The 16,274-nt window shown below is 32.8% G+C and overlaps 2 protein-coding genes across 5 annotated transcripts; one reads left to right on the forward strand and one right to left on the reverse strand.

The window, feature by feature from the left end:
• The first annotated feature begins 1,486 nt into the window (after positions 1-1,486).
• LOC106715681 (synaptotagmin-5) lies at positions 1,487-10,309 on the forward strand. The gene is made up of 8 exons (XM_014509017.2): positions 1,487-1,754; positions 3,453-3,596; positions 6,703-6,935; positions 7,893-8,125; positions 8,292-8,499; positions 8,676-8,902; positions 9,072-9,217; positions 9,398-10,309. The coding sequence occupies exons 1-8, from the start codon at positions 1,599-1,601 to the stop codon at positions 9,542-9,544; spliced, it is 1,494 nt and encodes a 497-aa protein (XP_014364503.2). The 5' UTR covers positions 1,487-1,598; the 3' UTR covers positions 9,545-10,309.
• A 408-nt stretch (positions 10,310-10,717) lies between these two features.
• LOC106715703 (putative leucine-rich repeat-containing protein DDB_G0290503) lies at positions 10,718-16,274 on the reverse strand. Of its 4 annotated transcripts, none has more exons than XR_006756121.1 (7): positions 15,905-16,274; positions 13,324-14,855; positions 13,044-13,255; positions 12,584-12,778; positions 12,041-12,511; positions 11,284-11,515; positions 10,718-10,917 (listed from the first exon to the last, which is right to left on the reverse strand). XR_006756121.1 is itself a non-coding variant. In XM_045677859.1 (6 exons), exons 1-6 carry the CDS (start codon positions 16,092-16,094, stop codon positions 11,410-11,412), a joined length of 2,706 nt encoding a protein of 901 aa, XP_045533815.1. In that variant the 5' UTR covers positions 16,095-16,274; the 3' UTR covers positions 11,187-11,409. The 4 variants fall into 4 exon arrangements, 2 of the variants coding, with proteins under 2 accessions (XP_045533815.1, XP_014364531.2); XR_006756122.1 differs by lacking the exon at positions 10,718-10,917 and adding an exon at positions 11,587-11,766 and having other exon boundaries at positions 11,442-11,515; XM_045677859.1 differs by lacking the exon at positions 10,718-10,917 and having other exon boundaries at positions 11,187-11,515.

The following is a 16,274-nucleotide window of genomic DNA, read 5'->3' on the forward strand; positions in this document are numbered from 1 at the left end:
ACTCGTTATAAGATAGTTACTCGATTTGGGGTAAGGTCGCTCGTTTCGCTGGCAACACTGAGCCCCGGGCGGCGGCAGTGTGCGCGAGCCGGGCCTAGCGCTACCTCGCGCGCTGACACTGGCAATCCCAAATATAATATTTTATATACGATTATTTCATATGCTATATCGTGTTTTAAATTCGTGTTTTTTTTTCAGATATTTGTTTTTATGGTAATATTATAATTTCTGTGTTTAGTTGCAAATATAAAATCGTTTAAAAATTTATCGAAAATTAAATTAAATTGTGCTTCAAGCATTTTTGATATGGTTTGGTTTAATAAGGAAAATTGAAATAAATCATGGTGATACAGTCTTTAAGTTATAAAATTTAATATAGATATCATATTTTTCATTCGTTTCCACTCGGAAATATCAAGTGCTTGACTGCTATAAACTGGGCGTCTAGAAATATTCATACATCTTATATTTCGTATTGTGAAAGTGATGAAAATTAAATTCAGAAATTTCTCCCTATATTAACCAAATTGCGTGTTTTGTGCTTTGATTTTTCTTTTTTTTATATGAAAATACAATCCTTTAGTGAATTAAGTTATCGTGTGTTTTTCATACAAAAAAAAACATATTGAAATTTATTAAAATATCGTTCAATTGAAACAAAAATTTAACCCAAGTGAAAATTTAATTAAATGTAAAGTAGAATTTAGAGTAGATATCGTAGACGTTGTTATGTCTACGACGTAGACCGTAAACAAACGCCCACGTAGCGCCTCTACGCTCCCTTTACGATATGCACAGAGGGCGTCGCACTACCGGCGCCCACGCAACAGCTGGGATGCTCGATACTGTCTAGACGTGATCAAATAATATCCTCACTCTAATAATATCCACTCGCGTATCCATACAAAATATTTTTTTTTTACATCTAAATTAGTTTTTTTAATTTAAAAAATTTTAGCATGCGCAAACTTTACAAATCTAACAACATTTAAATCACATTTCCCGATAGGTACTAATTTTAAAATATAATTTTAATCCTATTCGTTTGTCTGCCTCATATATCCACATTAGCATTACATAAATTCTAGAGTTTCGTTTGAATTTTCTATTTTTAACGAGGAACGTAATAATTAAAGTAAAATGTATAAATATTTGAAGCTCTTTCTGTGTTTATGCAAATTGTAAGTGTTGTCTTTGTCAAAGGCTTCGTAACGACTGGACTTTTATAAATATTTTACTGTCAAAGTGTATAAATATTCCGTATATTTAACATTTGGAAGTTTACTTAAAATTAGCCAGAAAGGGAGTCAAATAATACAGATTACGTTTAGTAGCAGGGTTCATTAAAACTCTGATTTTTGCGTTTTCTGTTTAAATCATTAAATTTCGCAGTTGTTGGACAGTAAATCAAACGGAGTTAATCGCTCGTAATAACAAAACATACCATCCACTACGCAGGTACAACACATACAACGAAAGCAGACCTAAAACCAAAACAATAATTTAAAAAAACCCCAAAGAAAACAATATTTTCGGCCTCATTTACAATGCAATATAGACCTTCTAATTAGTGAGTTATGTTTGTGTAAGCGTGAACTATGAGTGGGCTAGGACCCTCTGGTGTGTGGGCGGCGCAGAAGAGACTAGAGTCGTGGGCAAGGGCGGCTAGAGAGAGGACATCCAGCGCCAGTAGTGGACAAAGCCATAACTCCACCGATAGTTTTGGCGATGACAAATCCCACAGCAGCCCCAGTGTACGTATAACCTTTGTGAGTAATAATGATTCCAAATCTAAATTAATCATATTGGCAGAATCATTGCAATTTAGTTTATGTTTCCATTGCTGAATTTACCTTGCTAAAAATTACGTTCAGGAGCGCTAACGCCAGAATTGAATGTGTTTAAATTTTAGATATGTAAAAGAACAAGAACAAAAGCACTTTCATAATTTATCTTCGTATCAAGTTGTGCACGTCAATATTTTTCCTAACGACACGCCGCGCCCTCGGCGTCATCGTGAGAAATACCAAAAGCGCATCTCTTGTGAAATTAGACCGAGCACGAACAAGGAATGTTCATTTTCTATTTTGTAAGACCGTTTTAAAAAACTTGTTCAAGCGTATTTCAAAATACATTTATAATATAAATACTACTACTAAGAGTATAGTACCTTGATTTTCGCTTAACTACGGAACACAAATATTTTTGAACTATACAAAATATATTGCACGTGTTTTCTATGATTTTATCATATTTAATTTTAGGTAGTATTAAGTTCAAATTGGAGGTCCATTTAAATAATTTTGTTAAGCGAATTATAAATTATATTTTCTACTCGTATCTGAATTCATTGTAAAACACAAAAAGGCTGTCATTTAACAAATGAAAGTTGTCCACCTGTAATTGAAATTCCATCAAATGGGTCTTCAAATTTTCATCAAGTTGCGGTTAACGTATCGATTCAACTGACAAACAAGCGACTAACACTGCCGACCACAAATAGTGTTGCAACCACAATGCTTTCAGCGAGTCATATTACATTATGTACACTTAATTTTGAATCATACCATTATAGGACGGGCAAGGCATATACATGCTTTATCGTAAAAATAGATCTATAATAAACTTCTGTTACCATGGATTTTTCGCTACTAATTCATTCTAGTTTTACAATAATTGTATCTAAAAATCTTAGTGTTCATATTGATACAATACAGTAATTACTTACTCAGGCAATACTACAGTAAATTGACCCACTATTTTATTTCTAACACAAAGTAGTTCAGAAAAGTGTTTGATTATGATTAATTAAATTATTCTATATTCATCATATCATTATAAATGAATATTTTAATGATAAACCTTTAATAAATAACAGTAAATTGTCTTTGTACAATAAACAAACGAAGGAAAATGAAAGTAGAAAATAATAATTTATAGAAGTACTGTAACTCCGGTCCCTTTCCTTTTTATTTAAATGAGGGTAGAATAAAACACAAAGCCCTGAAAACTCGTGGCGGCAAAAATACATTATTCAAAAGAGGAACGATGTAATACTAGCCGCCATAATTAACCACGAAGCGTTGAAAACTGAAATCTTATACGATCTTGAATAAACTAGCTAACGTTTTAATCAAAGTCACAAAAAGGCCGTGAAACCATAAATTGTTGTCGTAGTTCCCAGTTATTACTTCGTAGAAAAAAATATGATGTAGACAAAGCTTGCAGAAAACAGTGTGGACGATTTATGGTATGCCATTCACATAGAGGAGTGTCCTAAACATTGTGTTTTCCAGTTAACCTGAACAACCTTTCAGTCAAATCGCACTACCCATTTATACATTCATACGCATTAGATAATTCTTTTTTTAAACAGGAGGCTATTAAGCACTTAATTTTTCGTAACCTTTCAAATAAAGTAACTGTATCTTTTTTTATTAATTGTAACACAGGAGATGCTGATCCCGAAAGAGCAGTGTCGTGTGCAGCCGCTGAGCGAGGTGCGCACGGCCAGCTCGCTACCGCACGCGCGACTCGCTCGCACACCATCCATTTCCTCGCAGAGTAGTCTCGACAGCGGGACTTCGAGAGCCACTGTAAGTAGTCGTAAAAATAAATAGCTAGAAAGCAGATACCGAGAGCTAAGCATCATTTATTACATCTAAGGGTCTAGCACGAATATTTTTATCAATCGCCATCGCATCGTTATCGACAAAATTTGTATTAAAATATGTGCAGCTGGGCGCTCGTATGTAAAGTAGACCAAAAATCTCATATAATTTTTTACATAATTGAAGATGACGATAAGAAGGCGATTCTCACAAACACTTATGATAGGCTCGCTGCGCTGAGCAAAAAACTTAAAAACATCTTTGTTGCCAAAAGTTTAACATGACAAGAAAACAATAAGCAAACAGGTAACCAGATTTACGGACATTTTATTCGACTTTAATACTTAGATGAATTAGATATACCCTGCCTTTTTTAGAAGACTAGTAAGAATAGTAGATGCACTAATGCTAAGAATTGTTGTGACGTCAACTATATTATACCTTGTAATTTTTATTACTATATCGAGCTTTTGTACATAATATAATGAATTATCATGAATCCCATTGAAATTTATATTAATTTTACAGTACTTGTTTATTCATGCGTATGATAAATCAAAGAGAATTGATAATGAAAGCCATGACACAGACACCTTTAATTTATTATGCAGTTTACAAAGCATTCAGATTGTAATATAAATGTACAAACGGCCGTGGAAAGTTAGGTATATAAAAAAACTTGAGAGGTGTCAAGGGACACCCAGATGGAACGAAGTTCCTTTCGATTAATTAGTAAAGGAACCAATGTTTATTCTATGAATAAAAAACTTAAGTCTTCACAAGAAGTACATTTTATTTCTATGAATTTTCGTTATACATTGTCACGTCGTTGCCATGGTGAAGTAGTGCTCATTCGTCGTTAACATACTTACTATAGCAAAAAGTGTCGTGACAACTTTTCGTAACAATTTTTTCCGTCTAGCCCCCTTTCACGACGCGCGATAAGGAACTTCGTTCCAATAATAATAAATAAAAGCTTTATTGTGACACTAATTTATATACATTTTGGTTAACCTTGGCTCCTGAACTACATTGCGCTGTGTTACAGGAGCCATCCCTTCCTTTTTTATTAATTCAATACATATTATGTTTAGTGTCTAAATGAAGAAAAAAACCTTACATATAATTATACTTTTAGCATTAAATAAATTTCTTGGAATTTCTGACCTGCGTTTTGTTCTGACGTGATTTTGTTTTTCGTTGGATATTAACTTAGATCTGTTTTCTCCAGTTTGAATAAAGATTTATACTAAATTCCTAAACCTACTAAAATCTATCTGCAAGCTGTAAGTGCAGTATCATCTATTCGGATCTGACCTACTAACTTTTTCAATTAATAAAAACATCAACAAAGTTCGCGCCGTTCTTAACTAGTAGATACGTTGTTAATCTTATTAAGGTCATAGTCGCGATCCTAAGAGAAAGTTGTTTCATCTTACAGCAATGTAAGGTAACTGTTAATTTCAATCATACTATTGGCAATTTATCACACTATATCTGGGTATAAGTTAAGAAGCTAGAAATTCAATAAGGAAATATTTCGAGTTGATGTCAATATCAAAACCCGACCCATGTAAAGATTTCGACGTGATCGCAAAAAGGGCTGATCGTCAACTATTCATCTAACACAATATAATCGTAGGAAATAACTTTTAAAAGTACACCAAACCTTTTTTTGCCGATTTATTTATTATTTTATATGTAATCTTTAGTATGTTAATTTTGCCATCATAAATACATGTCACTTTTTCTTAATGATGTTACACATGTCCCTTAATACCTTCTGCACGTAAAATTAATGTTTTCTAACATTTTCCTCCACGCTTCGTATTTATTAATATTTTCGCACGTTATTAATATTTTCTACAGCTTCTAGATTAATCGTTTGTTGAGATAAAAAGTTTTTAATTTTATATCATACCTCAAATTAAACCTTAAAACCCGAAATTGATCTTTATTGTAATCTCGAACCGCCGAGGGCGTTATTTTTAGCTCACCGCCGATTTTATTAGGGAATTTCAAGTGTTTCTCTGCGAAGTTGGAATTATTTTATTTAAGTGATGATAATAAATTAATTCACATTTACTTAAGTATCTCGTCAGCAGTTAACCAGCTAAAGTAATAAGTTTTATTATTAATTAAATTTTAATTTAAATGTTTTTTTTACGTAAATAGTAAAATGCGCCTACATTTTTTTCATCTTACATATTTCTATTGTTAAAACTTACATTCTACATTGTGTATCCTATTGTTTTAACAGTACCTGCTGATTTTTTTTCTCTAGACACTCGGTTTACGGGAATAAATTAGTTACAATTTGAAGTAGGTATTATACTTCGCGTAACCTATTTCCGACTTAACAATTTTATCCCCAGTCTTATTTATATCTTAAATGTTTTACTTCTTTTTTTTTAAAGGCATTAACGACAAACATATTGTGACCTGCCGTACGCAGAATAATGTGTCTCTTTGTTTCACCGTTACGTTGGATTATTTTAGTATTATAGGTCCGAAGTCCATGACGTATTCCACTTCTGCTTTTACAACATCTTTATATTTGTACCTTATTATCCTCCACTGAAAGTTGGGTGCAATACATTTGTATTAATTGATTTAACTAAAAATAAAAGTTGAACTTTAATATTAGGCTGTGTATTGAGTTGAATTTAATTTTCCACCACTTAAATCGTAGTTACACTACGTTACCTAAGTCTACGGCAGTTTTTCTAATAATTATAAATCGTTATATAGATAACATTAAAACATTAGTTTACATTAGGTAACATTAATTACTATTCATTAGCAAATTTCTTTTAAGTTAACATTTGTTCACAGTATCCTAGGTAACTTAAAAAAAGTCACTTATCCGTGTTTTCCTATCGCTCTGAAGAAAACCAGTTTTCACTAATCGGAAGTGTAATTTATTAAATAATATGATTCCTAATATGGGATATTTAAATGCAGAGTTTTTACATTCAATAAGAAGTATTAGAGTTCAGCGTCTAAATATTAGTGCGCAATACATAATAGAATATTAATAATATGTACCACCAATACTATGTACTTAAGTTTACTTTATGGCGACTTGTAGAGTCACCGCGGCTCGTCGCCGGCTATCCGCACGTTCGCTCCGGACGGGCGCACATTGGAAGCCGGGAGCACGGGTATACCGCGCTCGCCGTCGCCTTTGCGCGCTGCCTCCCTGGACGTGCGTGCTGCTTCACATGCACACGGCTCACTTGCCTCGCTCGCAGATTCCCCCGTGCCCTCCAGCCCGAGACACGTGCCCCCGAGGTGCCTCTCCCCTTTGCTTATGCCGCCCAGGTAAACAAGTTTTATATAATATTTTACAACTAAAGATTCAACAGAAGAGTTGATTTCGATTCAAATTGACATTAAGTAGTAGAAATTTCTTCTTCTTGTTGTAGCCGTCAACATTTTTTACGTAAATTATCTCTAATGTAGCGTTTTTATCACAATTATTATTTGAATTGTTGTTCTGTGATAAGTTATCTAAAAGGAAATAATGAATAGAATATTTATGATAAGACATTTATCTACATATGAAAGGTAAAGTGAGATATTACAGATAACTAATAATTAAAATAGACAAATGAACAAAGGTGGAGGATGTTTGGTTTTTTATTTTTAAACTTTGCGGCAATAAAGTGACGAAAGGCAGACAAATGAACCTAACACTTACAATATATAAGTAGTTTTACTTAAATATACAGGTGCAATAAATAAGGAGTTGCGAAATAGCAAATCTAGTGCTAAGGTCCTTCGTCATGGTTAATGTTCTCACATGATATATTTCCGATTGAATTATTACTACTATAGTAGAATAGAACTCAAAGAAATCTTGATGTATCCAAAGTAGTATATGCAGTGTAAATGTCTTAGGTAAAGGCGCTGGGCTCGCGGCAGAATCAATCTGTGATGGGCCGCTCCGCGCAAATTGATATAAACTCAATTTTCGGCGCTGCCTCCATTTCCCCGTCCCCTTATTCTCTCGACACTTAGCTACTACATATAACTTATGTAGGAGACCGATGTAATTATGTTCCTCAAACGATTTTTATCGTAGTAGTGTTTTTTATAATAATTGTCAAATATAATGAATACTAAGGGTACAATGGGACCCATTTACAGTTCCTGTCGTGTTACGAATTTTGAGTTCCTGTTATGTTGTTAATGTTGATCTCGCCGCTCGTTTTTTCCCGTATCTTTTAAACAAATCTATAGACAACTTTAATTTCTACTTCAACAAAAATATTTTAGGCGGATAGATCGCAGCAATTCGTTGGTGGAGAGCAGCAGTGGAGCGGGCCCTTTAAGTCCCAGCGCGGGCGCTGCCATCAGCGCTCTAGGGGCCCTGCAGCCCGACCTCTACACCAAGCGGGAGGCGCCGCTAGTCATTGAACTGGAGGGCGCAGGGCCTTCGCTTGGCAGAATACACCTGCGATTGAAATATGACTTTGACAGATCTGATTTGGAGGTTCATCTAATTGAAGGTGATTTGATCAAATATGTTTCACTGTCGCAATCATAGTTATTTAGTCGCCACTAAAGTAATGCCGTAGTTAATTTTTACCATAAAATGACTCTTATTGCATCAATTAAAGCAAGCATGATAATCGGAGTAGACAGCGGATGATTAATTAAAAAAAATATTTCTAGCGCACGACCTAGCTGGGTATGAAGCAGGCGGCTTTAACGACCCCTACGTGCGCGTCAGTCTACTGCCCGAGGTGGACACGCGTGTGCGTCAGACGCCTGTCCACAGGAACGAGGCTAATCCCTTCTTCGATCAGCACTTCAAGTTCCCAGTCTCCCATGACGAGCTGGGTGACAAAACTCTACTACTTCAAGTTTTTGATTATGACAGGTAGGTATCCGATACTGCAATGGAACTTATTTCAAGTATATGCATGAAACATATATAAGAATAAAATAGAAACAATCAATAATCGGTTGAATTAAATATGCTAAATTCAGCAGAGTCGAGACGATGACTCTATAAAAAAATTAGTTTCAAATACAAAATTTTGTTCCTCGTTCCAGATTTTCGCGTAACGAAGTGATGGGCTCTGCGAAGGTGCCCCTGTGCCGCGTGGAAGTGGCGGGCGGCGCGGAGGTATGGGCCGAATTGTCACGTGAACGCCGCCCGCCCGAGGAGCTGCAGGAGTTGCTGCTATCGCTCTCCTACCTGCCTTCAGCAGAACGTCTCACTGTCGTCGTGCTCAAGGCCCGCAACCTGCTGCCTCCACAGGAAGGGAAGGACGCATTAGGTATGTTAGGCTTATAACATATTGACTTATAATCAAAAAAGTATAACGGTTAATCAGCCATCTTAGAATCAGTAATCCTATGTTGAAGGTTAGAACGGGCCGACAAGAATATATAGATTGTACGGTGGAAATAATCAAAACACTAATGGACCCTCCGCTCCGTTTACAGATGTGTACGTGAAAGTGTACCTTCTTGTAAATGGGAAGAGAGTGAAAAAGAAGAAGACGAATAGGAAGGAGATAAATAACCCCGTGTGGAACGAGGCACTCTCTTTCAGCCTGCCTTCTGCTAATCTTCAAGAAGCTTCTATTGAGGTACTACTTTATTTCTTTACTTGTTTTCCTCCATTTGTTATAAGAATTTATTTGCTTAGACAAAACACATATTATGTTTTTTGAATTCGTGATTTTTTACATTAAAAGACCGAATTACATTTTAAAAAGACTGAATATGATGTGTAAAATTCCGAATTAGAAGTTATAAACCTATTTGAGGTGTGCGTGGTGACGGGCGGCGGCAGCGGGCTGGTGGTGGGCTGGTGCTGCGTGGGCGCCGCGGAACCCGCCGCCGAGGGCCGCCACTGGGCGCAGATGGCGCACGAGACGCGCAAGGCAGTCGCCATGTGGCACACGCTCAGATAGACTGCCATCACACCACAACTCACACTTTACAACTATGATCTTTCTTATATAATTTTAGTATTAATGAATCGAATATTCTATATTTCACGAAGTTGAACCAATAAAATTATAAACATTATGAAATCTACAAAGTTAATCAATGGATGATGTGCTTAACTACGCAAGCAAGGAGGCAGCTGTCACCTCCCCAGTAGAAAAATCGAAATAATATGAAGTAGACGTATAGACTACTTCGAAATACTGAGATCCTAACAATGCCTATACATCCACATAGACAACTCAAAGTGCACTTGTTAGTTTTTTCCTTTCTGTAGCATTACCTTTTGACTGAATCTTACCTAGATCATCAGTTGGCAAAGCTCTTGATAGCTTAACTTTTAAATCACGACAGCTGTGTTCGTCTCGTTTAGTTTAAAAAAAACGCACAAAAATCATCTCATTACTTCGTAGTTAGAAAAGATCATAATTGTTAAGGTGTTTTATCAATCATTCACAAACATAACATTTTCGAGGCAACGAAAGCCTTTTAGGTAACTTAATTAACAATCAATCTCAAATGTACTTGTATAAAATCTTTATGTCCAGTGCAAACTGTGGGCTCGTTCCATTTCGTATCTTGTTAAAATATTTACATTAACTTTATCGTAATTGCCAGTAGACGTGATTACTTATATTTTATCACGTTATCAAATAACTCACTCACCTTAACTTTTTAATATTATATATCGACTGAGAACATATATCAAAATTGATTGAGCTTCGGAACACCAAACTAATCTTATGAATTTGAAGAATTTTATATTAAGCCTAAATATTAATTTTAAAAATTAAACTGTCATTTCACATAATTATAAGTTGATTTGTAGATCATTAATAAAATCTTCTACTTGCCCACAGTTATTTGTGTAATACATGTGTATGTTAGAAAGTATCGAATCGCTCTAATAGGTAAAGTCAACGTTGAAAATATACTTTTTGAGAGTATAAAATTATATCAAATAGATTCCAAAATATACGTATTTTTGTCAAAATAAGTGTACGTGTGTAAACAATATTTTACTTTACATTTTTCTTTTACATTGTCTAAATAAAATATCTCTTTGTTAAATATAATTGTGTTTCATTTTAGTTAGGGATGTAAAAATAAAAAACCAATTTACAACAATTCTTCTTTATTCATAAACCTTTTTACATAATATGCAATTTTTAATTTAAAATAGAAAATAACCGACTTAAACTATAGTAGGCTCGTACCTGGTCCAAGTACTAAGTGAAACACTAAATGGTATCCCATCACTATAAGTCACTATCTTACAAGTTACACTCAACTTACCACTGCCGGCGAAGCTGCGAACCCGCGCGAACTCCACCAACTAGAATTGCATATAAATATTAATATGTAGAGACTAATCACAAACTAAATAATTTACACAGATTAAAAAAGTCTTAAAGTAATTTTTTTTTTTGTATTAATTATACAAATATTCACGAACATTACAGGCATGTTAAATATTTGATTTGAAATTAAAAAAAAACAAAGAACAAAAACAAAAGACAAGCTTTCTGAGAAGAAGAGAGAAATTGTAACTAATAAATAAATTTTATTTAAGACAAATATGTAACATTCAAACAAACCTGCCTGGGATAATCTATGGAAGCATTAGGAAAAAATGTTAAATATCTTAATAATATACAATCATGCATTTAAAAAAAAAAAGAAGACACATTAAATACTTTACACGTTATTGAAGACTTCATTGTTGTTGCGACAGCTAGGTATAAGGGAATAAGGAATAAATTAAATTAATTTTGCATTTTAGGTGAGTATTGTAAAGGCGGTAAAATGGCAACATTGCTAATGTATGTCATTGTTTCGAAGGGATTTTTGGATGTAGGAATTTGCAATCGGGATCCCTGCAACTGCCGCCGACTTCGTAAGGGCAGAGGAACGCATTCGGATCTTCTTGCCAGCTGAAAAACATCCATTAGAAAATACATAACAGTTCGTGAGGTTGCCGTGGATGGTTCAGATGCATACTTACATCGCAAGGCGGCCGCGATGTGCGTACGCAGACCTAATCCACGTATTATACTTGTTAATGAAGATACTATCACCGTAATACATGTAGATATGGAAATTCTTGTTGAACAACATGCCTAATAGATTACTGGCAAGCAACTATATTTTTCCCACTAAAATAATTTCTAACACACATCTGTCACTGTAAATAGACAATTACAAAATATCACAGATAATAACATTTTTAGAAATATGCTAGTATTTCCGAACACATTTTTCAAATACACCCAAATACATCAAAAATGTTTCTCTAGCATGTTTCTAAAATTTAACTTCAATTTTTTTCATTCGCATTATTATACTTACTTTGCAGTTGTTTCAACATATCGGTTACTAGAATAAGTAAATTTGCTAACAAAACTATTTTCTCAATTATTTAAACGTAATATTTGTTAAAAAAATAAATCTAAACTTACATATTAGATCCCAATGCGTTCAATGGAGATTGATATTCATTTGTGTCTTTACTCTTTTCCTTATCGTCGTTTAAAGTTTCTCTAGGATTTTCTATACTTATATTTTCACAGTTTATTCCTAAAACTGGATGGATTACGTTGTCTTTTTTATCACAACTTGTATGAGATTGAACATTTTTTTTTTTATTTGCATCTAAATTGTCTTCAACTAAAACTTTTTTTTCTTTGTCCAAAATTTTAGGTATTCTATCAGTCTGATTATTAGCACTATTATCAACTTGTTTAGGAATTGGTCCAGTATTTTCTTTTTTTAAATTATTAGCAATATTAACAGTCTTTGTTATATTTTGTGTTGTACTTTTGTTTTCCTCTTTTGTTGGTTTATTTTCTTTTTGAAATTTATTAGCAACTACTTTGTTAGTTATTTGATTTGTAGGTGGAATTCTTTCAGTGGAATGTTTAAAATTTGAGCTGAAAAATTACAAAGTTACATTTTCTTTTAAAAAACTAATATTAATTATTTACTAATTTTAAGTCAAATACCTTTTTAATAACATTTGATGATTTATTCGTATCCTTGCTAATTTGCTTTGAACGGTTCTTTGTTCTTTTCTATTCATTGTGATTGCAGTTGAAATGTTGCGTAGTTCTGTTGCGACTATTTTATACTTCTGCAGTAACTTAGTAGCTTCTTCTTTAAGTTTAAGCATTTTAGCAGACTCTTCCGCTATATTTTTTCTGGGTAAAATTAGTTTTAAAATCTTGCATTACAATTGCATTGTGATTTTGATCAGAAAAAAATATTAAGAAATTACATCCATAATATTAAGACTATGGTAATATTAAAAAAAACAATAAGTACACATTAAGAGAAACAAATTCAAAACGAAATCAGTCACATTATAATGTATCAGTCAATGTCAGGAGTAGATTTTTTTTTCTGATCAATATAATATGACACGAAAATTAAAAAAAAAATAATAATAATAAATGACTTTTATACCTTGAAATAGCAATCTTTTGCTCTAGATTATCAGTGAATGTTTTTTGTGCTTCAACGGTTATATTTCTTGGGTTTACAGTTTCTTTTAATATGTTGTCATTCTTTTGGTTCATAGATGCTTGTCTGATTTGTTTCATTTTCTCCAACTCTGCCATTCTTTTGACTAAATTCTTGTACTCAATTTGTTCAGATTTGGGTAAATGATTCACAGCCTGGAAATTGTAACTAGTGTTAAAGCATTCATTGAAAAGAGTATTTAAATTAATTTGGTTGTTACTACCTTGGGTACATATTTAGCTTGTGGCTTTGAAACCGGTGGCTGCTGCACTACATCAGGCAATATATTATTTTCAACTTGCAATCGGGTTGACTTGAGAAATAGATCCAATTTTTCTTGAAAATCTAGACGCTCAGACAATTTCATATGCATTTTTGTTAAATTTTTTGTTGCTTCATGTTCACCTTCAGAATCTGTATCTTTCAAATTTATGATAAATTTCTTTTCTTCTGGAACATTCTTATTACTTTTAGATTTGGTTATAGTGGTTGATTCTTTTTCAGTACTCTCTAATGAATTTACGTCATCCATAGCAACGAGGTTTGGCAAGTTTTTAGTTAAGGATGTTAATAGTTGGGCTCTCAATAAATCTTCATCATCTTCTAATTCATCTGGTTTGTTTGTATTTGATTGTTTATTAACATCATTTGTTATTTGCCCTGAATTTAAATTACCATCCACATTTGATTCTTTTGCCTTATCATCACCATCAGAGCCAATATCCATATCCACAGACTCTATATCCGTGTTGTTCTCTATGTCTGTTACATTTACTATACCTTCTTCATGAGTCACAATATCATTTTGTAAGCTTTTAGATTTAGATTTCAATCTTTTTCTCATCTTTTGTTTCATCTTCATTTCAATTGCCTTCTTTAATAAAGCTGATTTAAGACAAATGAGTCTTAAATCAGCAGTATCACTCTCGTCATCTTCTGAGTGAGGCTTATTTTGAGCATGTTTTGATGTATCTGATTGTGATTTTGTTTTAGTACTTTTCGTTTTCAAAGCATGTTGTCTAAGTAGTTCTACATCATCATCTGAATCTTGTTTGTTACTTGAAATTTCTTTACCACTCGATTCCATATTGTCTGTGTGATTATTTTCCATGGTAACTTTTTCACTTTCTCCAGAATATAAACTATGTGTTTTACCATCACACTCGTCTTTGCCTTCCTTATTTAATTGAATACCATTCTTGTCCTGTTTTAGTTTTTGTGAATCACCAGAGGTTTCATTTATAATTTCAATATTATTCAACTGATTACAAAGCAAAATTTCCTTCTCTTCAGAATTGTTTGGACTGGTGTTTTCTTTAATATTATCTATTCTGCTATTATCTTGTTCTTTAATTAATTTTTTATTCACATTCAAATTTTCAATATTTAAACAATTTTCTTTAGACTTTTTCCCAAACAACATTTCCTCAAGCCTTGCCTTTAATGATGTATCAACTTTTGCCTTGTTAAGAGCCACAGCATTAGCTAATTTCCGTCTTTTATTTCTATATTCGTCATCTGAATCTTCACTAGACTCGCTGATTATTTTTGGTTCCAATTTTCTTTTACGATGATATCTTTTCTTATTTTTTTTATGGCCACTATGTAAATTTATTTTCTTTCGCCTGTAACTTGCTTTGGAGCAAATATAGTTTTTAGAATGTTTTAAATAATCTGTAGTATTATCTTCTAATTCAGTGGCTGATATCTCAGAGAGATCGGGCAAAAGTGTGTTTGTGCTCTTACCAATTTTACCTAAAAGTTATTTTTATTTTAACCTACATCAAATTAAGTAAAACCTATTTACACAATAAAATGTTCTGATACATTTATATTACTGATACACATAATACTGTTTAAAATTTACTTATTGAAGATCAATATCAAAAATATGATAATTTAAAAGGAAATAAAATATTAACCGAAACATTGTGTCCTCTGTTTATTTTCATTTAAATTTAAATATAAAAAAATAAACTAACCAAATTGCATATAAAAACCTATTAAGGTTAGGTTTAATTAAAATTATAGCAAGGGTTAAATTTTTTTTTAACCAAATTATCAATCACTTAACTTGGTTCTATTATATTGAACTTTGTGATTGAAATCAGATATTTTATTTAACAAATGGGACAGAGTACAATTGGCAAATTAATATAATGTTTAAGTACTAAGAAAAAAAAAATGATCTACAACCAGTTATCAACGTTAAATTGGTTGCACATGTTGTAATTGTTCTTTTTAGCACCTCAACTCTTACTCATGAATGCATATTTTATTGGTTACTTACCACAGTGATGAAAAAATAAACATAATCAAATAAATAAAACTTTATACAAAAACTGCAACTTGTTTTACTAATATGTTGCTAGAAATTAAATAATAATTAACTGCGACTTGACTAATATACTTGTCTTGCTAAAACTATGTGTTTGCTTTATTATCAGCAAAATGTTTATAGTTTACTTAAAATAGCTTGATCAATTTGACCTTTGATATCGAAGAGATCACATAACTGGAGAAAGTCCTGTCTAGGTACAAGGTGGTATAGGTACTTTCTCAGTAATGTTATTTATTATAACAACTGAAGAGTTTTAAAGCTGTCACACAATAATTTTAAAATACTTTTTACCTCATCAACTACACACAGCTAAAGATCTTTCACAATAAGTTTACTTTTGAACAAGCGGAAAATACAACTTCCCAATAATTAAAAGTCTTAAACTTATGCTTTTTAGCTTATAAAGGTTAAATTTTCAAAAAGAACTTCACAAAAGAAGCAATGAAACAAAAATGATTTTTACCCAACGACACCCTTTTCGCTTCCTTTCTCTCGAGGACATTGTTGTAATTTTCCAACACAAGCAATCTTTGTCTTAATAAGAACTCTTCTTCTGACGAAATATCGGATAGATCGTCCCATTCATCTACTATTTCTCCTTCTTCCATTTCTGAATCATTATTCACTTGAGGAACCCTTTCCACACTACTCATCTTGACGTACTTGATCTGAATCTGAATATAATTATGAACAAGTGTTAAAGTATGATCCAATAAAACTAACCATTACTTGTATCAGTCAACGAATAGGTTAAATAAACCTTTAGTCGATATTATAAAAACTATGCCATTAAAACCGAAAGTTTTTCTTTAAATCCTAAGTAGAAATTTGCA

This window comes from Papilio machaon, chromosome 5, assembly GCF_912999745.1.
Source record: "Papilio machaon chromosome 5, ilPapMach1.1, whole genome shotgun sequence".
Lineage (NCBI taxonomy): Eukaryota > Metazoa > Arthropoda > Insecta > Lepidoptera > Papilionidae > Papilio > Papilio machaon.